This window comes from Hippocampus zosterae, chromosome 2 (assembly GCF_025434085.1).
Source record: "Hippocampus zosterae strain Florida chromosome 2, ASM2543408v3, whole genome shotgun sequence".
Classification (NCBI taxonomy): domain Eukaryota; kingdom Metazoa; phylum Chordata; class Actinopteri; order Syngnathiformes; family Syngnathidae; genus Hippocampus; species Hippocampus zosterae.
This window is the reverse complement of record NC_067452.1, coordinates 4876286-4900580: the sequence shown is the minus strand read 5'-3', so window position 1 is coordinate 4900580 and position 24295 is coordinate 4876286. Positions and strand designations below refer to the sequence as shown.

Genomic DNA, 24295 nt, shown 5'->3' with positions numbered 1-24295 from the left:
TGGTCCCTGAAGTGCTCATTCGTCGGGAAACAGCCACCGATCACCCAGTGTTTTTTGAAGACCAGCGAAGCAGCAAATACCATATACCACAGCAATGCAATGGTTTTAAAACTGGTGTAATGTGTGTGTTCCCCCCGGTCCTCGTCAGGACTCGTGCGGCTGAGTTCTGGAGTAGCTGTAAGCTTGAAATACTCTTTATAAAGCTCTTTCTATAGCTTTATAAAGCTATAAAGATCTTTTCCTCAAAGAATCCACAAAATGTCTTTCAAAGTGATGTGGGTATTGGAACTAAAAGGCAGTTTGTTGGATTTACCTTGGGGAAAACTCAACCAAGTGGCCTTGCATCAACCAGGGCAAAACTTTCCACCGTTTTCCCTAGGAAAAATGACTGTTCAGGTTTTTTTTAAAACTTACATTACATGTCTGGTGACTTGCCAGTTATTAAAATTCGTTTGCAAGTAGTATGTAAAATTGATAAGAACTCTGAAAACTCACGGATAAAGTGGAGTGATGGGGATGTCTGGAGACAGTGAAACAGAATAGAAGAACTGCTAAAAACAAAGACATGTTTAAAGAATAAATACCTGTTAAAAATGATCTCCGTTGAGATAAGAGCAGTGTTAAAAATGGATGCAGTCCTGCCTCCTCTTTTAGCATACCTGGTCGAAAAATCCATTTTCTAATCAGCTTAACCTCACGATGTCACGGTGCATAGTGGTGGTGGACCCCAAAAAGCAGGCAGGAGAGAGGAGCAGGGTGTATTTGAATATGTGTATTGATAAAACACAGAAAACTAAATCCTAAGCAAACAAAAATCATGACTGAAGATAAAACATAACAGCAACCAAAACATGACTCAAACAAACATTACAGTAGCAAAAGCACAAACATTACAGTAGCAAAAGCAACAATGACCCGACACCGAGTGTTCGGGCAGGAGTCCTGTATAGGCCTGATTACCTATGACCAACAGGTGTGCAGCTGCTAGGGGAGCCCTATAGTGCCACCTGTTGGTCCCTAAACCGAATTCGAACCGAAATGCAGGAACGATAAGCGAGGTGACCTTTACCTCGCCAGGGAACAGGGACAAAAGCGAGGGCAATTCTCTTGGCTGGGCGTGGCCTGATGTGGACGGAGCTCGACGTAGCGGGGGATAAGGAACAGCCAGTCGTGAACAGGGGCTCGGCCTGACGTGGGCGTGGACGTGGCGCGGCTTGTCGTCGATGTGAATGTGACTTCGCTCCAACAAACATGTGACGAGCCTCAGCTCAACGTAGACGCGGCTTGACGAGACGAATACAGGACAGCCGCCTCCCCACTGCTGCCTGAAAGGGGAAAGGGGTGTCGGCCGCAGACGCGCTCCGCCAGTCACATGGTGGAACAGGGACCAATCCTTAATACCTGCAGGGTCCAGGTGGTCGGGTCATTCTGTCATGGTGCATGGTGGTGGTGGACCCCAAAAATCAGGCAGGAGAGAGGAGCAGGGTGTATTTGAAGATGTGTATTGATAAAACACAGAAAACTAAATCCTAAGCAAACAAAGTCCAAAGTAGCAAACAAAAATCATGACTGAAGATAAAACATAAGAGCAACCAAAACATGACTCAAACAAACATTACAGTAGCAAAAGCACAAACATTACAGTAGCAAAAGCAACAATGACCCGACACCGAGTGTTCGGGCAGGAGTCCTTTTATAGGCCTGATTACCTATGACCAACAGGTGTGCAGCTGCCAGGGGAGCCCTATAGTGCCACCTGTTGGTCCCTAAACCGAATCGTGACACACGAAGATCGCAGGGGGCATGCTGGAGCCTATCCCAGCTGTCTTCGGGCAGTAGGCAGGGGACACCCTGAACCGGTTGCCAGCCAATCACAGGGCACACATAGATGCACAACCTTCCGAGCTCCCACTCACGCCTACGGACAATTTAGAGTGTTTCATTAACACGCCACATGTGTTTTTGGAATGTAAAAGGAAACCGGAGTACCCGGAGAAAACCCACACAGGCACGGAGAGAACATGCAAACTCCACACAGGGAGGCCAGAGCCACAATCGAACCCTGCACCTCTGTACAGTGAAGCAGACGTGCTCACCAGTTGATAAAAAGGTCAAATTTGGTGGGCAACCCTCGGTGAGAGTAACAGGAGCATCTATGCCAAGTCATTTCTTTGGCAAAAGAATACCTTCTAGACTGTTGTCAGGTCATTTATAATCAAGGTTTTGTTTAAAAGAGAGCAAGCAAATGTTCGCCCCACGCCTGCGTGGGTTTTCTCCAGGTCCTCCGGTTTCCTCCCACATTCCAAAAACATGCCTGGCAGGTTAATGGAACACTCGAAATTGTCCCTAGGTGTGACTATGAGTGTGAATGGTTGCTTGTCTATGTGTGCCCTTCGACTGGCTGACAACCAGTTCAGAGTGTGCCTCGCCTGATGGGATAGGCTTCAGCACGGTCCGCGATCCTCGTGAGGATAAGCGGCTAGCATAAGGGATGGATGGCTGGACACAGCACACAAAAACCCAAAACGCGACACGGGCTCGCAACCAACTGTAAGCTCTTCAGTCTGTCCTTGCATTTATTCATTCTTATCTGCATTTGCCTGCCTGATTACGTGCTGCCTGCTCTAAATCGTGGTGCCTTCCTCTCTGCTACTGTTAACAGAACAGAGCGGTAGAACTGCACATGAGGGTCATTTTACAAAAAATCTAGCTTCTGATATTCTTGACCTTATGATTTACAATAAGAGATCAACTGCCCGGTCTTTATTTCTCTTCAGAAGAATCTATCTATCCATTGTCAACAGTGCTTTTTCATCATTAGAGTGGCTGGTGACATGGATGGTATCCCAGCTGACTTTGAGTACCTGGCAAAAACCAATTTAAGCATGGGGAGGACATGCAAAATAAACACAGAAGGACCTCAAACCCAAGACTTTGCAGCGCTCAGGTAATCACTAACCACTTGGAATCATCGTGACTTTTTTGCTTTGAAGCCAAGTTGGGCAGAAGCTACCCATTCGACCATATATGTAGTTAACAATTAATGGTTGGTTATCTTTTATAACCGCTAACAGGTGGCTTTGCCAATGCTGAGAAAAAGCTGGTGATGTTTGTGCGTGTGCGCATACGTAGGTGTATGCAGTGGTTAAGTGATGAGCCACTGTGGAGGCTGAGCGCCCTGGAGAGTGGTGTGTGTGGGTTGGAAGCCTCTTCTCCTCTCGGTGATACAGACACACACACACACACCCACGGGGGCGGGGTGGAGGCAACGAGCTCTCTTTGCTGCGTGTCCATTGAGCAGTGGAGTGGTCGCATCAAAAAGATCCGTGTGGTGAGGAGGAGAAAGGAAAGTTGGAAGCACCGAGAGGCGGAAGAAAGCCAAGAGTGTGAAGGGACTGCGGCAAGAGCGGAGCCCTGCGCGGCGGCATCTGGGGGTTGCCTGGGGCTTTCGGAGCCTCAATGACGCCTGGTAAGCATTTCATGTTTCCATTTGCCGATTTGTATGCCTTGCGTGCCCCCTGTGCCGCCCAAGCTTGTGTGTCACTGCGGAGAGAGAGAGAGAGAGAGAAAGAAAGAGAGCAAGGGAAAGGGAGAGTCGGGCGGCGCACAGGTGTCCAAACCTTGTGGGTTTGCACCGCAGACAGCCTGTTGTGTTTTCAATTAGAACAGCAGCCTCCTTGCGGCAGAGCTGGTGCACGATTAATTCATTTAGTCAGAGCGCGAGCCTGCGTGAAAGTAGGGAAATCAGAATCAGGGAGGGGAATGCCAATCTGCAGCAGCCGTTTGTGTCATGTGCATGTATTTCTGGGTTTCCGTGTAATGTCACGTCGGGTCGATGGAGTGGGAGGAATTGACAGTACTCATTGGATTTGCTCAATCTCAGCCCGCCAAATAAATCTCAATATGAAAGATTCGGCACGGCACCTGCTGGCTACAACACTCTAGAACAGCCTTTCCCAAAATGAGGATCAGGACCCCAAATCTTTCTTTTTAAATACTCGATGCTCGTGTCGATCATCAAACAGGTTGCACACATATTGTCGGGAAAGGGCTTATTGATTCTTGAAATGTTGTGTTGATCATCATCCATCTCTATGTGACCACCACATTAGGCCATAATCATACGTGTCTCAATCGAGATAAAACATTTGCCTCACCAAGAATATAACGCCAAAGCTAAATTGATGTGAATGTTTTATTGATTCAACAGTATGTTTCAATATTTGGAGAGGGTCTATGTGTCTTTGAGAGGGTTTAAATTACACTGTACTTTCCCGCGATCTGTGTCTACAATTTTGGCTCATAAATATCTCAGATATGGCTCTCTACACCACTCCAAACTTACAATTTCAATGATTAACATTGTTAAATGAATATACCTGATGTTGTCCATTATTAACTAGGTAATGAATGTTTTGATCCTAATTTGCTTCTCCTCCGATCGTACAAGTGTCCATATTGTTGTAAGCTTTTGTTAAATTGTTAAGCAATCCATTCAAAACCTGCGAACCCCTCAACTTACATTGTTATGGCTTGTGGTACATAGCTTATATGGATTGTATCGATATGTATTATGATAGGAAGAAGTTGGGGAAGATGTTGGGGGGGGGGTGTTTTTTTTTGGGGGGTGGGGGGTATTGAGTTGAGATAGTTTAGGTCGACCCCGTTGGAATCACTGCATAATCATGCATCAACATTTTAGGTCACGGATTCCAAAACGGGGAGCCACGGGAGGGCCGCACACCGCCGCTTGTGCACCGGGAAGGCAGGGGCTGAAGAATCCCTGCGATGACATCGAAGCGGCACACACACACGCTGACACACAAGCGCTGCAAAACAGGCACTCCTACTCGGGGACACGCGGTCAACAATATGGGTAAGTGCAGCTCGTTTTCTCGCTCACGCAGACAGCCGCGTCAAACGGGGAAAGAAGTCGCCCGGGGAGAAGTTTGAGCACTTTGTTTCGTTCGTCCGCGTCTTTGCGTCGACCGCACGCGTCAGGCGAGAATCGCACAACTCGACGCTGGATTGGAATGGATAGGAGTCCAAACATTTCTCCGTCGTCGGTTTCTGCTCGCCGCTCGCGACGGTTCATTCCAACCTTGACCGAAGCAAACTTTCGCTATCTCGGCCACGCTTTGCCTCGACCATGCGGCGCCCCTGGAGACCATCGTTGTGCGTCCGTGGAGGGAAAAATGAGTCTTAGCGCTTTCAGTCGTCGTGGGGTTTACTAAATCATCCTAAATTTCCCCTCTCCGTGGTGTTTTAATGTAAAAAAAAAACTTGAAATGGTTCGCTTGTGTGTGTGCCAAGTGCATGTGTGCATGGGTGGGGAGGGGGTGCACAAAGTGTGTGGTCCCCAAGCCACACGCACGCAAACTCATAGAAGAGCACACATACTGAAATTCGGGAACATGGACATGCATCTATGTTTCACGCAAGAAAGATTGGGAGCAATTGATTGAAGAATGCAATTACATCGAGACTTCCTGTTGCTCACGCCCGCCCCTAAATAAAATAATAATAATAATAATTGGAATTAGTTTTCTGCGTGACTTGTGTTTCTTTGATAAAATTGATTGCCAAAATAAACTGGCTAACCGTAACAAAGCATTTTTTATGGTTTCAACCCATACGCTCTTTTTTTGTACGATAAATTAATGTCAGTTAGAAAAAATAATTGGCCGGTGCTCAGTGGGATACAGAGTGCTTGTTTACCACTTTCTATTCGTTGTAAGATTTCTGAAACGCTTCAATGTCAAGGTTCTAGTTTCTTTTTCCGTTTTTTTAAATCTGAGGCTGGCCAATACCTCGTTTTCAAAATAATATGTGCGTATGAGTTGAGAAGATGTATTTATTTATTTTGGATTCATTCTGACTGTCGTACAACTTTGGTGTTTACAGTGTGTTTCCGGAGCACTCATGCTCGCTTGACTCTCGAGAGGAGAAGCTGGGAGACGGGGGTTCGCCCCTGTCTGCTGGAGAGGAGCGAGAGGGGGAAATTCTTCTTGTATTTGGTATGCGATTACCCAGCGGAGAACCCATGACTGGGAGGGCTGTGGGGGTGGGTGGCAAGGGGTTGAATTTAGGATACATTCCTCGCCTTCCTCTTTGAGTTAACTGCATTATCGGAGCTCCTGACAGGATGCCGTCTCACATGATGCCCATAAGCTCCCAGCTGATGTATTTGATCTGGACAAAGTGGTCAGATGACCTCAGCGCTGGCATTTTATTTGACTTTTTTGGTCCTATGGATTCAAACGTAAAAGTGGTGGCATTGCTGGAATGCGGGAGACTGGACTTCATTGTTTTCTGACGCTGACAAACTTTTCTTTTCAGCCCTTTTTTTTAAATAGACACCACAGCTACTCTGTGGAGGCATCATGAAATGGCCTTGACTTCACTTAATTATTTAATTTCATTCTCTCAGAGTGATGCAGGTAGTTTCGGCTTCACACAATTCCTCTGATTGATTTAATTATAAGCCTATTAAATGTTCTCAGCACAAAAAAAGGAACCATCTGATATTAAATGTCATGGGTGTTTTGCATAAGAGTCTTGCGCCGTGCTCTGTATTCCTGTCAGAACCGCAATCGCCCACTTGTTAATCACAATTACTGTAATAAACCAACTGTCAGATTATGCCGCTAAAATGGTTTTCACACAGATCTCCATAATTGCTCTCAGTGTATGTGCACCTGGGAACTCTCTGCTGCCATTAGCTGCCGCACAGTTCGTGGGGGATTGAAGAGCAGGAAATTGTGCCAATCATGTGGGCGTATCATGGACAAGTTGGATATGTCAGTAGTTTGTGGAAATTATGTTCTTTTGCTGATTGCAAATAAGAATTGTTGTAGTGGCAAAGCGAGGAGTGTGGTTGCATCACAGGGATGCCCACCTCTGGCCCTCAGCCCGTCCGATTTCTGAATAAACGTTCAGGAACGTCGTAAAAATGAATTAGAGTCTGCTCGAAAGCGTGCCATCTTTTCCCAAATTGGAACGAGACCAAGTTCACATGCAACAGATGATACCTGTTATTTCAAGGTGGACTATAACGCAGTATTGGCCAGCCAAACACACAACATAACTCTCCTTTTTCTATTTGAACACTGCGAGGTAGTGGAAAAGTGCAAATTTCCAACTGATTTTTACAAAGGCAGCGAGCACCTTGACCTCCGTGCAGCGTGCAGGCCTCTTTTCCTCTACATCCTCCTCTTCCTTCCATTACTGCTCATCTCTTGAAAGCGGGCCAGCATCCCACACACTTGCACATGTATCCATGCTGCACCATGTATTTCACGCCCATCCCCCCCCACCCGAACAGCACTTTGTGCTGATTGCCCGCCGTTTCCGTGGAAACGGGCAGCACCTTTTTTTGCTAAGATGCTTCTCAGTACATTCTCCGACTGAGGCGACGGTTAAGTTTGGTCAAGGAGGGAGCTTAATTGGTAGCTATTTGATGCACATATTATCCATCCATTATCCGAACCGCTTATCCTCAGGAGGGTCGCGGTCGTGCTGGAGCCTATCCCAGCTAACCTGAGGCCTGAGGCAGGGTACACCCTGAACTGGTTGCCAGCCAATCGCGGGTCACACACATGCACAAATTAATGCACGTGAAAAGAAGACTTGGTGATAGCACATGCTCAAAGCAGGAAACCTTTGTAATAATGGGAAACATTTAACTCTGGGCCCCCACTGACAGCTGCAATTTAAAGACAAGCATATCCAATTAAAAACCACCATCCATTGTATGCCCCATTTAATATCAACCCAGCTGCAGTAAATGATCTTGGTTTAAGCCAGTGGTGTCAAACATACGGCCCGCGGATCGTAACCGGCCCCAAGGAGGCTCGATCAGGCCTGCAGGATAACTTGAAAGTGAAAATATGCATAAAAGACACGGAATTAATAATGTGCAATTCACTGAGTATCCACTAGGGGACATAATGGGGACAATAGCAGTCTCAGTCTGTCACTGAGACAGAACCAACACAGCAGACGCTATCAAGGACATGTGAATACTTCATTCTTTACACATTGAATAGCACTCTCCTTAGTTTGTAAGGTGTCGGCAGGGATTCATTTATGATTTTATGTGCATGTGTCAATGGTTTAAAAATTCCTTTCTTTATAAATCTCGTTTAATCTTAAAATGCAGTACTATATTTTTCAATACCAATTACTTGTTAAAGTTTTGTGCCTTTGTAGAATCTGTGGGATCAGTTGCAATGCATATATGTGAATGATAAAAGTAAATTGCACATTTGTCTAAGGAAATCTAAGGCGCTTCATGAAATGTTTTGGAAAAGATATGGTCATTAAATAAAAAAAAAACATTTCACTCATGTTCTTGTGCTACCTTAGACCAAAACAAAAGAAACACATATTATTTTGGTTATTTATAGGAGAGTATGGTATAATATCAATGGCCCACTTGACATCTACCGAGGCCGTATTTGGCCCACAATGTGAAATGAGTTTGAATCCCCTGGTTTAAATTTCCCCAGTGTGGGACGAATAAATGATATCTTATCTTATCTTAAGCCATAAAATGATAGCAATTGCTCCTACAAAAAAAGGAAAATAACATTGAAGTAGTTTTAAAATGGACTACTGTGCTAATAATCATCAATATCAAAAACAGAGAAGTCAATTAAAATGGTTCCCCATTTCCTCCTGCTCTGTATCAACGCAATAGACACAGTGTTTTGAGCATGTGGATTTCTATCACATGACTCAAGGTTGTTTGCGAATGGGCAGCTCTGCGTAACAGCCAATCATAGGAGTGGACGGAATGGCGCGTGCGCGCGCCTGTGCGTATGTGCGCGGCTGTTTCGTCGAGTCCTATCTTATCTATCGCGATGGAACGCAATTGTTCATATGAAAACTAGCAGTCAGAGCCACCTGTTTGCCCCTCGCCGAGGCAGAAGCACGGGTGCAGGCGGGTGTAAGATGGCAGTTTTAGAAAGGAAGGAAGGAAGCAAGAGGAAGGTCACAGATCATTCCGCTGTTTTCTTTTCTCGCGTTCCTTCTCTCGCTATGTCCATCATAGGGACACAGTGAGACTATGTTAGGTGGTCAGGATTTGAGTGTGCGCGTGTGGTGGGGATGGGGGGGGGGGGGGGGGCGCCCGGGCCAAGCAGAGTTCACATACCTCTTTGCTGGATCATTGCCAGGTTTCACAAAAGGATATAGAGTATATAGTTGGGAGATGGAGGAGAGAGCATTGAGAGGGCTATTGCCGGGATTCGATATAGAGTGCGCCCCCACCTGTGTGTAATGATGTAGGTGCAGAATGAAACAGGTTCAATTCCTGAAAATCTATATCTGCCATGTTTGAAATGCTCTCCTTTGTGCCTTTTCCCCAGGACACCAGAGGGGCATCAAATTAAAGACGCTCCGGAAAAGAAGCACTGCAAAATCTCCACCGCCTGTGCGCCGCACGATAGTTAACGTGATCACAATAGGAAGATGCACAATAAAGGATTTCAAGCAGCGAATGTATGCATTTGGGCAGCCGACGTCCATCTTGTTCTGTTGTAGCCTCGCAGCTGAACGCGACTTGGAGTTGCCGCTTCCCTTTGGCATCCAATGAAGTTCCAGCGTGCCACGGTTGTCATCATGTATGGAATGGAGGGAGACCCTCTCACATTCATGGGATGCCCAACGCTTGCTCAGTAGTCAGTGTAGATCCTGTGGGGCTGACAGCAGCTACATCTGGCTACTGGGTCTCCGTTGGCCATCTGAGGATGCTTTTGAAGGTTTATCTCGTGACCGAGCTCCCATTAAACATACTATATGGGCTGAATGTCAATGCTCAAGTAACTGAGGGAAACATTTGGGGTAATTTCTGGACCTGGCATACAGTGTAGGACTCTGTGTGTCAGTCTACAGCTACATTGTCTGCTGGGTTTCAGACATTACTTTGCACAGGTGCTATTTTCAGTGCTTCCACTTTTAGTTGTGAGAAAAATGTCCGAAATTGGAGGAAGCGGAGGCAGTTGCAGATGATTTGACAACTTTGTGTTTATTGACTCATAAAACATTCTTCAAACAATAAAACAATTTTAAATGTCCGTTCCTGTACAATGCTTGCTAAGCAATTTTATTTATATATAGAAAATGTAAGAGGAATTGTTAAAATGACAAAACCTCTTCAAATTTAATGGCAGGTACTCTGGAAAAAAATAACAGCATTCCATCAACAAATATTTTCAAGCAATAAATATGCATTTATAAATAGTGTAAATTTACATCAAGATTAGAAACAACAAAACAAAAAATTAAACTTTATTTCATAAGTCTATGTGCAACCCATTTTCTTTGTGAATTGGCTAGTATACGGTGTATGTGTATGATGTAATATATATATATATATATATATATATATATATATATATATATATATATATATATATATATATACAGTATATATTACTAGATTTTTTTTCCTTTTTAGTTCAGAAAAAAGTATGGAAAAGAACAAGACAAAGAAATCAAAAGCTGAGAAAGAATAAAAACAAAATCGCATTACAAATTTGGTGAAGATACCGAGTCTCAAAATAGCAATGACAAAGAGCACGCTACTGCCCCTTAGGGAGGACAAACTGAAGACATTCGGAGAAATTGTTAAAAATCAAACGCCAAAGCCTCGATGCAGAAGTGAGAGAAAGGAGCGAAAAGGTGGTCAAGTCAGTAGTCTTTTAAGGGTGGTATAGCCAGTTATGAACAGTTAAGTATCTACAAAATATTTCATCGCGCATGAAAAGAAACTCCACCCTCGTTCTCCTGCTCTCAACCATTTTTGATTAAGTCCTCCACTGAAATGGGCTGAACCATTGTCATTCGTGAGGGCTGAGAGGGAGAAACAGTCCTGTGAGCAATCTTGGTGCCGCCCCCATCTGGTGGGGGCCTGTGCGCCAAATAGGTTGCATAGACAGACACACGCAGCAGCCTCAGCCTCCAGCCATCGCTATGGAGACCTGCCATGCGGGGAGAGGGGTGGTGGCAAAGGTGTCGAGACGGCCTTGGCTTTCCTGAATATCAGAAAGTGGTCCGTGTCCATAGAGCATTTTTATTTAAATTGGCTTCACGCTGCAGAAGAAATGCATCTCCTAATGTCAAGATGAAGAGGAATGAAGGGGCGGGGCCTATGGAAGAGGTGAAATGAAAGGAAGAGACAGGTTAGACAGGTCAAGTTAGTAAATCATGATTAAAATGCCATTAGCTCCCAAAAATCTAAACCTACATAATGATCTTAACAAAACACAAATTGTCGTATCCATGTACGAGGTACGTCAGAAAAGTTTCAGCACTGGTATAAAAAACGGATACATTTCATATCCAAAGGTTTTCCCGCTGGAAGTCATCTCATTGGAGTCTAACACCTGACACTCTTGAAAAAATTCTGACATCTTATGTGCCGTCGTATCAGTGCAATTCCTCACCATCCCACAATTTCAATACAACAACCGCCAAACCTTCCACTAGATCATCGACACAAGAACATTCCTCTCCATTCCATTTGACAATAAAGTTTAATCCAATTTCCAATCGATCACATTCACATTTCTTTTTTATTATTCTGTGACTGGATCTTTTCTCCTACACACTTGGAATGAACCATACTTCCGTGACTACAACAAATTACAGCTAACTTCTCATTAGGGTTACACAGGTATGCCGACTGGGTAAAAGGTGGGGTGGACATTCGACTACATGACAGCTACAGAGACTCACAGCCTCAACAGCAAGAAAAATAACAGCGCCTCCAATGACAAGTTTGTGAGACTTTTTTTTTTTTTAATGGGTGCCAATGATTTTCTAAACCTCAATCAAAATGGAAAGAACACACCCAATTAGAGTTGTTAGTTCCCACAACCTCCTAGTTTTTCTTGCATGGAGTCAATTGTGTCATCAATATGTATACTTACTAATGCAAACTGGTCGTAGACCTGCATGAGGTCTTCCATCCGGTGCTGCTCCAGCACCACAAAGTCGTCCAGTGTGGCGCTACCTTTGCGGGCGCAGTCCTGGCAGTGGACCACATACTGCTTCTTAGACAGGAGCTCACGGCGCACAAATAACAGGTTGAACACCTCGACCTGAAGACCACAGCGCACAGAGAAATATATGAGAAAAGAGCTCAACGTGTAGAGTGATTGTCTAATTGCCCATAAGTACCGTATTTTACGACTATAAGGCGCCATTAAAAGTCTTAAATTTTCTCCAAAATGGACAGGACGCCTTATGGTGCGGAGCGTCCTTTGTATGCGCCGGGTTCCAAAATCTGACTGACAGCCGACACGCTGTTTATAGAGAGAAAAGGCGGAAGTGACTGTGGCCAGGCATGCGGGAAAGAAGTCGGCCAATCAGGGAAGGGTGGGCGTGTATATATACATATATGGGGAGGGGGGGGGAGGAGAGAGAGAGAGAGAGACAGAGAGAGAGAGAGAGAGAGAGAACAGGCAAGCTTGGGAGCAGTCCGCCAATGGTGAAGGGTGGGCGTGTAAGTGGACGCTAAAGGGACGCCTCAAGCAGGTACCAACACATGTATAGAGTGTGGCAATGTGCATTGTTGCAAAACAACTCCGGTTTTGGTTTCTAAGAACCCCTGAAAATAAATTTGACAAAGAGACACGCCTACGAAGCTCAGTTCAAACTTAAAGCCACCGGTTATGCTTTTGGCATGTGTGCCCATCTCACAGCAGCGGTGAAAAACCAAGTCAAGCAAATGAACTCTGAGCTTGCCGTTATTCCCGGAGGCTTGACTAAAGAACTCCAACCGCTGGACATTGGCATCAACCGGGCGTTCAAAGTAAAGTTGCAAACGGCATGGGAACAATGGATGATCGATGGCAAACATAACTTTACAAAGAGTGAGAGGCAGCGCTGGGCGAATTACGCCACAATACGCAACAACGAGAGGGAACGTGGCGTTTTTGATGGATTACGGTACTTGCACAATTCTTCAATTCTTTCTACACACACACGCGCTGCCACCATGTTTCGTTCTGTTCTTTACTTTCAAATGTGGGAAAGCTTCACACGAGAGAAATGTTGACTTTGCTGTTGCTACTCCTTCTTTCCGCTCGGCAATGCGTAGCAACTCACACTAGCATGTGATGGATTCAATGACAACTGAGATGTGCAGTCCTCTGCTTCTGATACAGAGGATGAGGACTTTGATGGATTTCTGGGTGATGATTGATCGAAAAACGTGAGAACATTGTACGATGGCTAAATAAAATACCCCCGAACTCAGTTCTGCTTTCGTTGCCTTTTTAAAAACGTTTTTATCTTATCTGTATGTCTTGGCATGCTACCGTATGCTTCAAGCTAACGTGTTAGCGTGCACGCGCATGCATGCCGTATGTTTAAGCTGGCGTATGTTTTACCACTGTAAAACTGCGCCCATTGGTACAGTGCGGTCTGTCTATGTGTAAAATACAGAAATGTCACCCATTAATGAGACTGCGCCCAACCGTACAGTGCGTCGAATAGTCGTGAAAATACGGTCCTTAATATCATCCTATTAAAAAAAAAGTAGTGTTGATTGATGGTGATGTATGCTGCCTCTGACACAAGCGCTTCAGTAACTTGCTCAAAAATGGATTGAAATGAACCACCAGCAACCTAGTTTGAGCTGAGAAATGACTACTCCACCTACGCCACCAAATAAGCCAAGCCACCTAACGATTTAGACTGTGCAAGAGGTGACACTGGCTCCAAGTACGACACAGAAAATCTCTAATTGTGTTACGAACCTCACAGATGGTGCAGTAGTGGGCCGGTTCATCTCTGGTTCTGTTCCTCAGCACTGTTTCTTTGCCAGCCGTCGCTAAGGCTTCCTTCACCCACTGGCACTGCTTCAGCGTCCGTAGCAAACAGTACCTGCAAAATATGTGTCAGTTGGGAAGGTTCTGATTAACACACGCCCAAGAAAATAATAATAAAATGAAAATGAACCATAACAGTAGGGCAGGGAAACGTGTCAAATACGAACTCACTTGATCATCTCAAACAACTTGTGATCGGACACCTTTATGTTGCGTGCCATGTTCCAAGAGAGATGCACCATGGGTACCATGGATTTCACACTTTGGAGCTTATTCCACTCGTAACGCTCCACGGCCAACTTGTACTGATGGGCTTAAAAAAACACAGTCAAAGCAACTTGTCAGCAGCATACAATAATTGAAACTACCAGAGGCAGATCATAATGCACCACATTTACACAGTCACTCAAGTAACTTTTTGGATAAATTGCACATGTCAAAGTAGTTTTAATGTCATGTACTTTAGTATTTAGTCTTTTTTATTGTTTTTTTTTTTTTTTTAAATGGGGCGGCCCGGTGTCGATTGGTAAGTATTCTACCTCATGAAACTGTATATTGTTGTATGTACGGTAAATAGACATCCACTTTATATAATAAAATGCATTCATGACCCATATATCCCTCTTCCTCAACTGGCGGACCGCGATCCACGACCGGACCGCCGACCTCCTCTGTCCGGACCGCCGACCTCCTCTGTCCGGACCCTCGGCAAATTGTATAACATTATATAAATTATAAAGTGATTTTTACGTTGTACATTTTCTATTTTTGGACTATAATCTGCGCATTACCGCGATCGCTTGTTAAAATTATCCGTTGTATTATTTGCGTGCTGCTGCGTCCTATTGCAGAGGACGCAGCAGCGCGACTGTGTGTGTATGTTTGACAAACTGGAGACGGGGGCATGTCGGCGATAACGATGCGCTGATTGGCTCCTCTGAACTTATGGTGTGCCCATACATCAGCGTCACGCATTCAAAATGGATGATTGTGTCCGGAAACAGACGCATGCGCGACGCCACAGTGTGCTCACAGCTTCAGCACAGGAGAGCCACACACAGACAATTAGACAAGACAAATCGCGGGAGGTTCCGATTGTGTGCAGTTTTGCTCCCGTCTACCCGGGGATCTTTGCAGCTGTTTAACAGCAGAACACCGCAACATGTTAAATGAACATCCCAATGGCGTCCTCAAATAATATTTGCACGCCTCAGACATTGCATTCACCTTTAGTGGAAGAACAGCACCGCACATTCCTGTGCTCCCTTGTGTCAGTATTTAAAATGGTTCTTAACTCCTCTTCTGATATGTTTTTCAATGATTTCAGAGGGGATGTGAAAAGGGGAATTGTACAAATGAAAATAATATTTTTGTTTTCATGTTTAGTATTTATTTTGGTAAAATGAGTATTTTGTTTTGCTTTTGTTAAATTAAGGGGAAAAAGACAACTACGGTTTAACAAAGTTAAAGTAAAAAATGTCTTATTTCCCTAAAAGGGCTATTTCTATTATTAAGAAGGCACAACTTAACAAAATAAGAGTTCCTCTGCCTCAACACAATACCTCTCATTATTTGCTGTGTACTGGCAAAGTGAATAATTGTTATTTTCATGCACCCCATTATTGGTTGGTTGTGAGGAGTGTTGATTTGTATAAGCTTGGCTAGACCATACTAAATGGGCATATAACCCTGCTCCCCATGACCACCGTGCATGGGACTGGACCTTGGTCTTATAAAAAAAAAAAAGTGGACCGACAGCATTTCTAGTTGAGGACCACTGCCAAATATAGTAAACGGTGTGGGACTTCGCTATCACTGTATGAGGTAAGAATCAACAGCTTTTTTAAAAAAAATCACATTTACACAACACTTTATGAATGCAAGCAATGAACAAATCTTAAATATGGCAGGGAATATGTTTCCTTTTTTAGTTTTTATTTTGAGCAGCAAATTTGAAGTTACATGTTGGTGCTCACCAGGAATGCATAAGCAAAATTGCACAAAATTTCACTTGAAAGAATAGTGAACAATCTTGGGATTTTTTTCTGTTAAAGTTTCAAATAGTATGTAAATTGAATACACTTCATCTTCAGCATGTTTAGAGCCAGTTTTGTAATAATAATAATAATAATACATCACATTTGTAAGCGCCTTTCACAACACTCAAGGACACTGTACAGCCAAGACCAATAGTAAAACACAGATAAAATAATAAATAAAGAAAGAAAGATTTAAGGCGGGTAGGCAAGTCTGAATAGGTGGGTTTTGAGCTGGGTTTTGAATAAGGAAAGAGAGTCAATATTACGAATGTTGGGAGGAAGTGAGTTCCAGAGTTTGGGGGCAGAGCGACTGAAGGCTCTGCACCCCATTGTACTGAGACGGGCAGAGGGTAGAAAAAGGTGGAGGGAGGATGAGGACCTGAGTGAGCGAGAGGGAATGGAGATTTGAAGAAGATCTGACAGATAGGGGGGCGCAAGGTTATGGATGGCTTTGAATGTATAGAGAAGTATTTTGAAGTTGATTCTAAGTTTGACAGGAAGCCAGTGGAGCTGTCGGAGGATGGGGGTGATATGATGGAAGGAGGGGGTTCTCGTGATGATCCGGGCTGCTGAATTCTGAACAAGTTGAAGTTTATGGAGGAATTTTTGATGGACACCGAAGAGGAGTGAGTTGCAGTAGTCAATACGGGAAGTGACGAGACTGTGAACAAGGATAGCGGTGGTGTGCGGAGTGAGTGAGGGACGGAGGCGGTTTATATTGCGAAGGTGGAAATGAGCGGACCGGGTAATGTTATTGATGTGGGAGTGAAAGGATAGTGAACTGTCAAGGATGACACCCAGACTCTTCACCTGGGGGGAAGGAGATATAGTGGCATTATCAATTGTGAGGGAGAAACTGTCGGCTTTGTAAGCAGCCCGTCCCCGTGCCGGCCACGCCCCTTCCGCTTTTTTTATCACTAGCCACTCTGATCCCTGATGGGAGAAAATCCACGCAAAGACGGGGACATGCAAACTCCACGCAGCAATTGAACCGGGTAACCTCTGCACTGTGAAGTCGAAATGCTAACCACTCGACTACCGGGCCGCCCTGGCACGTTAATAGAATACTCTAAATTGTCCCTAAATTGTGTGAGTGTGAGCCCAATTGGTTGTTTGTCTCGGTGTGTCCTGTAATTGGCCGGCAACCAGTTGATAATAATAATAATAATAATACATTTTATTTATAAGCGCCTTTCAAGACACCCAAGGACACTTTACAATAACAAAAACACAAAACAATACGGTTGAGGGTGTCCCCCGCCTACCGCCCGAAGACAGTTGGGATAGGCTCCAGCACACCCGCCCTAATTTAGACTTTTGTCTAATTGACCAAGCTCTGGCTAAAAAGGAATAAATCAGAAAACTCACCACTTAGTACTTGAATTTTTTTTTCAGTGAGTATTTATTTGGAGGGCTGCTTACTTTCACTTGAATCACACTGATCTAAATAAAGTAACAGTTCTAGTAAGAACATATTTGGGGCTTTCTGGCAACTGCAGGCTTTGCACATACACTGATGATTTCCTGTAGTATGTCAGTATTGCACACTACTTGCTTTGTACTAAAAGTTGCGCCGGCTGAGTGTTTAAAAAAAAAAAAGGAAAAAAAGAATGGTTTCGGGAATGGAAGCCAATCAGCCGAAAAGGTCAATAATCAGCTGGAAATCGCAAATGCCATTGTAAAAGGTCAAACTATATTGGAGACAATTTTCCTTTACCAAGGCTCAGCTCAGCTAAAACTAATTCCCCTTGTGGCGGAAAAAAAAAACCAGGGCTGTTTTTTTCTGTTTGAATGCTGTTGAGGCCCCATACCTGTAAGTGGTCCAACGTTCCAGGCGATGTTGTTGCACCAGCCGATGGCCTGCACCCAGTGCACAGTGCCGGTGTTGAGCCATACCAGGTCACCCGGTCGCTGGATAAAGCGGTACACGGGTACGTCAGCCTCATAGAGGTCCTCCAAATTTGGCCACCACGAGCCCATGAGAAAGTTGATATTGTTCCTGAGGGTGCGAGTGACAAAAGGAAAACATAGGAGGTTAAAGCGCTCAACCGTGGTTACCTGGCAACAAACAGCAGCTCAGAACGAGGCCTTACTTTTCACAGAAGTTGCTCATCACACCCCAGTACGCCTCTGGCACAGCAAACCATTCACAGTCTCCCGGCCCGATGTTAATGTTGACTGCGCAGAAATTATTGTGCTCCTGGTGACCTATGGGTAAGCAAAAAAAAAAAAAAAAAAAAAAATTAAATACAAATTGCCAAAAACACCTACACCCAACTTGATCGAAGGAAGAATAAACATGATCCATTTGGTTGAACCGACCTGCTATTCGGCTCCCCGGAACCTTCATGTACAGCTGAACCGTGTTCATTCCCAGGATGGTGTGGCCCACGTGGCTCAGCAAGTTGCCAGCAGATACAACACGAGCGAATGCTGGCAGTTTACTGAGTTCCTGGAGCTGCTGCTTCCACCTGGTGGAGGAAAGTGTGTTTAATTTTTAAAAAAGCACATGAGATTCAAGCTGGCCAAACTCCAGTCACACTTACTTCCTTTCGTCTGACACGTCTATGTTTGTTCCGAACTTGATGTGCTTCAACGGTCCTCTTCTTTTGCGCACAACACTGCAGAATGACCAAGCATACATCCTCAACGATTCTGGCTGTAGACTAACATGATACTATATAAAAATGAGTAACTTCAAATAAGATGCTGGAGTGTTGCGTTTCCAATTTTTTTGTACCTCTCTGCTGCTGGCTCTGTGTCACAGGGTTCCTTGAGTGCCTTTTTTTCATTTTCCTCCTGAAAAATTAGACAGTGGCACAAAACGTGACATCGGACATTTATCTTGATCTTTTGGAATGAACATAAGGATTCTTCTTGGGTGTGTCGTCTTGTCACTGACCCGCAGGGACTCCTGGAAGGAAGCAGCTTGATACTGAGCATACTTGGCGATCGTTGTATGGGCTCGAGCACTTTCACAGCGCCACATTTTCTTGGTGCCCGTCACATCCCAGTTCTCATCCGCGGGTTGTGACAGCTGCGTCCACACTTCCACCAAGTGCTCTGGGTTGGCCTCAACCAATGTCTTTGTGGAAAAAAGGCCCAGGTCTGCAGATAGCCATCAACAACCACATAAAAGCTGGATGATAATACAAAATCTCTTTCGGTTGGCTGCAGCTTGCACATGAAGCAGTTTGGCTTCAAGCACAGGATCATACATTGATTGCAATATTTACCCAGTTTGAGTGCTCCAGCCAGTCCTCTGATGACAGTGACAGGATTGGAGGGATTTGTGCAGAACTGGTGCAGTGGTGGAAAGAAAGCATCTCTCTTGTTCTCCAGCTGGCTCAAACAGGAAACATGGTGTCGAGAAATTATTATGATTATCTACGTAGGATTTAGGCAAAAAATGTATTTGCTTTTCTGTGCAAGTCTCGACAAATGCTTCGATCACCAATAGCAACATAAAACATGTTAGATCATTACATTTACCAACTGAGGAACAGCATGAGTAGCCCCTCATCCCCCTGTATGAATGCCCTCATTTCATCTGTGGCGATTTAGTGCAATTTCCTTATGGATTCCTCACTGAAAATAGCTAATTTCTACCACCATAACACACAGTTAGCCATCAATCTATGCCTACAACCTGAAATGCCAATGCCTACGCCGGTGTCTCTAAATTCCTGGCGGGCATAAAGCAAGCGATGAAAAGAGCAGGGCAAGGATGGCTGTGAGTAGGCCTGTCACGATAGCATTCCCCCCACCCCCCCTGGACAATAAATTTATTGCGATAAACGATGGTAACGTGTTGTTGTTTTGTGTGTGTGTGTGAGTGTGTGTGTGTGTTCATTACCCGTAAGATTTTTCGAATGTAAAATAGGTATAATTGACTAAACAAAGATTGATTTTTAAATACACTAAGAATACTCTCCAATAAAATCTACATTACTTGTTGAGAAGTGTTGAACCTGGTTGTACAGTCTACTATTTTTTTGTATCCTGTATATGTGTTTTTCAGATAAGAAACAAAAAAAAGAAAGCACTTTTTAACGAGCGTTGCGTTTCCGGCTGATTTAAATGACAAAAGCTGGGGAGCCATTTGGAGCCCAAACCACACATAAACTCATGTCCTAAGAGCAACATCATCTGGTGGCTCTCTTTTGTTGGCTGTTGCTCAATGACATCGCTTTTCTGCGACACACATTAAGACGATTAAAACTCTCTCACGACCGTTCAACCTTCTCTTTTTCCGGCTAACGGACATGCAGCGATATCGAAATAAATCAACCCCTACGAGTCGTGGGTTAAATTAATTGCCAAAGACGAAAAAGGACATTCTAGCTTTAATTATAGTTAGTTTTGTAAACATAAATTGTAATTTCAGTTTTCGTTTTTAAAAAGCATTTTCGGTTTCATTTCATTTTGATCATGACTTTTTTTTTCCATTTCGAGTTTTTCCATTAGTTTTCAATTGAGAATGTGCAGTCTTGTGGTGGTTCCTGTTTGTGTAAAAAGCCTAAAGATGAAGGACTGGCAAAAGTTACCAAAACTTGTCATTGGCGTTCAGTGAATTCCGTAAAAATATAAGGACGATCCACAACATTTGACAGCTTTGAAATACTCACTATAGGGAGCAGTTTGTCTACATCGAAAAGCACTTATTTACACAGAATAACATTATCCTGAGCTAAAAAGAGCAGACATGGGTCAGGTGGAATGTCTCCATTACTCACATAGATGCTGGGGGTCGGTGGATTGAGTTTGTCTTTGGGCAGGGCTGGCGTAGGAGGAGGGGGCAGCCGTGGCGGCGGGCACTTGTCGAGAAGGATGCTGCTGTTGGACAGCCCATTCTTTCCCAAGTTTCTGCACACACAATTTTGCATGAGCACTGTCTAGTACAGTACAATGAAATGAATGAGATCATGTTCTTGCACTTTGTTCATCTCTTATGCAGCATCAATTTATCATCAAATTCAAATGCGGCCCATTTTTTTCTCACAAAGTCAATCAAATAAATCTTAACATTGGGTGAAATATCTGCATGGCAACAGACTGCCATGCAATTACATAACCATCTCTGATGTTTCAGTGGCTACAAGATACCACTCGGGGGAGCCATTTGCAAAGGAACATTGGCTCCACATTTGTCTCACCTGCAGGCTTTCAGCACATCTGTGGAGCTGGGGTAGATTGATACGGATGATGAAGACGATGAGGATGACGAAGAGGAGCCATGGGGTGGCGTGGCCTTGAGACCGGTGACAGCGGGTGGCTCGGCTTTCAGTGGGCTCTGAGAGTCCTCAGAGATTCCCCCTTTGCCATTTCCATTGATGGCCGGTGTTGTTGTGATAGGTGTGGCGGGGCTGTGGCTGCCGATCTGGGTATGTTCTAAGGATTTGGGGGAGGGTGTGGCCGTGGATATGACAGAGACGGGTGAGGAGGCAGCTGAGCTTCCCTGTGTGTTGGGGGTTGAGGGCAAGCCCGCCGGGTGGATGTTGTTGACTTTGTTGGGAGATGTCGTCGATACAGTCCCTTCTGTCTTTCTGTCACCCTCCTCCACCCTGCCTGCTAGCAGGGCAGATAGTCTTGGATTGTCTGCGCTAAGGCTCTGCTTTTCGCCACCTTCTGCCACCTTACCCTCCTCTCCCAAGTGGGTGTGACAGACCAGGTTGTCGGACTGCGCCACTTTGAGATCTGCTGATGACAATGGCGAAGGTGCCCGGCCCGCTGAACTGCCATTACCAAGGGATGGGAATGTGGTGACAAGGGTGGCTGCAATGTTGCCATCTTTGGTAGCGGACACACCGGGTGCTGCCCCACTTGAGGTAGAGGAAGGAGGAAGCGAGGGAGGGGATGGTAGGTGGTTGTGCGCTGGCTGTTGCTGGGCCGTTGTCACGTTGGAATGTCCAACCTGATGGTTGGACTGCGGGGGAGCAATGGAATTGGGGGGATGCGAGTGAGAGGTGGATCCCTCAGTATTGGAGCCCACAAGAGAAACGGACCGCTTCTGTAGCACCTGAAAGAAGGGGAAACCCACTTATTACGACCACTGGGGGGAGGCAACACAGCCTTAGAATTATTTTTGATTCCGATACGTATGGCAATTTTTATACTGCAGCTGGCAAGAAGTTGTATTTTAACAATAATAATCAATGAAATGAATACACAGTCAACCCCTGCACACTCAAGTTTTGGCACCTGTGGCTTTGCATATTAAAATCCCATTATATTTTCATATTTCAGAGGGGTGGGGGGGGGGCTCCTTTGTTTTGCCATGACCCCCCCCCCCCCCCCCGATTCAAACATCGCTGCCCATAAGCAGCAAGGCTGGAACCCGACATTGAATGCCTGTGAAATTTGATCCCTCAGATGCACAGCATTAAAAAGCAGCATCACCGTGTGAAGGTCATTGCCACGTGGGCTCAGAAACGCTTCAGAAAACAATTGCCAGTTAACACAGGTCTTCGCCACGTCTACAATTTTAAATAAGCCAAAGCCATATATCAACAACTCCAAGATACGGCGGTAGCGTCTCTGGGTCGGAGGATGGACTGGCGCAAAATGGAAAAGTGTTTGGACAAATCCACATTTCAAATTGTGTTTTGACTTCCAGGCTAAAGACGAAAAGGACCATTTGGATTGTTATTGCTGCAAAGTTCAAAATCCAGCATCTGTGATGGGATGCGTGGGTGTTAGTGCCAATGTCGGTGGTAACTTGCATATCTGTGAAGGCACCATTCACGCAGAACGCTTTACACGTGTTGCAACAGTGTTGTTTCATAGTAAAACACTGTGTGTCATTGACTGATCTGCCAGCAGTCCTGACCGGTCTCCCATTGAAAATATGTGGTGCATTATGAAACACAAATTCAAACAACGGATACCCCGGACTGATGAGCAACTAAAGTTGTACATCTAGCAAGAAGGAGGAAGAGTTCCACCTATAAAGCTCCTGTCCACAGTTCCCAAACACTCATTGAGTATTGCCAAAGAAAACGTGATGTAACAGTGGTAAACGTGCTCCTGTTACACTTTTTTGGGGGAATGTGTTGCAGGCATCTAATTTAAAATGAGTGAATGTATCCCAATTTGATTGAAATTGTACACACACACACAAAAACACATTTCATGTTTTGAGGCTTCAGTGCTTTGCAGAAAGACACGTGGTTTCATGTTGATTCGCGAGAGAAGTTTCCCTGCATACAGAACAAAGAGCTGATGTGACTCAAAGGCTTTGTACATGCCTGTGCACAGCGATCTCAAACAGTTAATTTGCCTTCATAGTGATATCCTACAACCGAGGGATTTCGTTTAAGGTCTGCTTCGTCAAAAGAATTAATTTTTGGAATTGAGCCCCTCATCATAAGGTGGGAAGACTAGATCCAAACTGCAGTATCACTTACCTGAGAGGCGTTAAGGTGCAGAGGGTGTGGCGTGGCGTCCTGTGTTTGCGTGCTTGTGCAGGTGTGAGGTAGCAGTGCTGTGTCGCCGCTGCCGGCAGGTTGCAGATAAGGCACATCTCTATTGGGCCCCAAGGCTGTTGGCCCCTTCTGATTATTATTACTACTACTACTACTACTACAACTACTGTTACTACTACTGTGACTGTCACCCACAGGAAGGGAGACTGAATCTGAGTGTCTGTGTGCCCCGAGACCCACAGGCCCATTGGCCAAAGGTTGAGGGGGGCACAGGGGCCGATGAGGTCCCAAATGGGGTCGCGTGGTATGCAGGCTGGGATTTGGGGATGGGAGGGAATTGGCAGTTGGGCCATTTGGGAAGGAGGGGCGCACCTGACCTCCTGCCGCATTCTGCCGCATCTGCAAGTGGAAGGGAAGATACCATGAGCAGTCATTAAGTTAACAAGACGTGCGATAGAAATGTAGCGCAGCGTATGACCATCATTTCTGCTCGTGTGAGTATTGCACAAGTCATCATGTTTACCTGGTGCTGCTGCATCATGGTGAACTGAGTTTCCAGCTGCTCCAACATCTGCAGCTGTGGAGGCTTCAAGCTGGCTCGATTACTCCGTAACTGTTCCAACAACTGTAGCGAATAACAGTAAAACAAAACGAAACGGAAAAAAGCATTGGAATCAGAAGTGAGAATATGAAATGGAATAAATGGTAAACCTACAGAATGCATAGCAGCACGTTCTGTCACATGTTCTTCTGTGTGCAAAGAAACTAATGTTCGGAAGGGGGAAAAATATAACAACCTTCAAAGCTTGAATATCCCTACTGACTGATACCCTCCACCTGAAAATAAATAAATAATTGGAACCATATAATGGAATAAATGCAATGACCAACCTGCAACTTCTGTGGGGAGAGGTACCAATTGGGAACGGGCTGCTGCACTGGATTCGTGGCCCAGGAATCCACCTGTTAAGAATTCATGGAATAGGGCAAG

The 24295-nt window shown here is 44.8% G+C and overlaps 1 protein-coding gene and 1 long non-coding RNA gene across 6 annotated transcripts in view; one reads left to right on the top strand and one right to left on the bottom strand.

Moving 5' to 3' along the window:
* The first annotated feature begins 3262 nt into the window (after nucleotides 1–3262).
* On the top strand, nucleotides 3263–10079 carry LOC127596435 (uncharacterized). Of its 2 annotated transcripts, XR_007961466.1 has the most exons (4): nucleotides 3263–3469; nucleotides 4703–4876; nucleotides 5905–6017; nucleotides 9372–10079. It is a non-coding gene; the product is annotated as an uncharacterized LOC127596435 (long non-coding RNA). The 2 variants fall into 2 exon arrangements; XR_007961465.1 differs by lacking the exon at nucleotides 5905–6017 and having other exon boundaries at nucleotides 3268–3469.
* Nucleotides 10012–24295, bottom strand: part of LOC127596342 (lysine-specific demethylase 6A-like) — a 36077-nt gene continuing 21793 nt past the window's right edge. For all 4 annotated transcript variants that reach the window (XM_052058699.1, XM_052058701.1, XM_052058700.1 and 1 more), the window contains 16 exons: nucleotides 24196–24267; nucleotides 23828–23929; nucleotides 23287–23703; nucleotides 21037–21899; nucleotides 20617–20746; nucleotides 19117–19222; nucleotides 18783–18988; nucleotides 18621–18679; nucleotides 18427–18501; nucleotides 18203–18351; nucleotides 17974–18088; nucleotides 17692–17879; nucleotides 14013–14154; nucleotides 13770–13896; nucleotides 11937–12107; nucleotides 10012–11153 (listed from right to left, as the gene is read on the bottom strand). In XM_052058699.1, the coding sequence (XP_051914659.1) occupies nucleotides 11124–11153; nucleotides 11937–12107; nucleotides 13770–13896; nucleotides 14013–14154; nucleotides 17692–17879; nucleotides 17974–18088; nucleotides 18203–18351; nucleotides 18427–18501; nucleotides 18621–18679; nucleotides 18783–18988; nucleotides 19117–19222; nucleotides 20617–20746; nucleotides 21037–21899; nucleotides 23287–23703; nucleotides 23828–23929; nucleotides 24196–24267 (2952 nt within the window). In that variant the 3' untranslated portion in view covers nucleotides 10012–11123. The remainder of the gene's footprint in view (nucleotides 11154–11936; nucleotides 12108–13769; nucleotides 13897–14012; nucleotides 14155–17691; nucleotides 17880–17973; nucleotides 18089–18202; nucleotides 18352–18426; nucleotides 18502–18620; nucleotides 18680–18782; nucleotides 18989–19116; nucleotides 19223–20616; nucleotides 20747–21036; nucleotides 21900–23286; nucleotides 23704–23827; nucleotides 23930–24195; nucleotides 24268–24295) is intronic.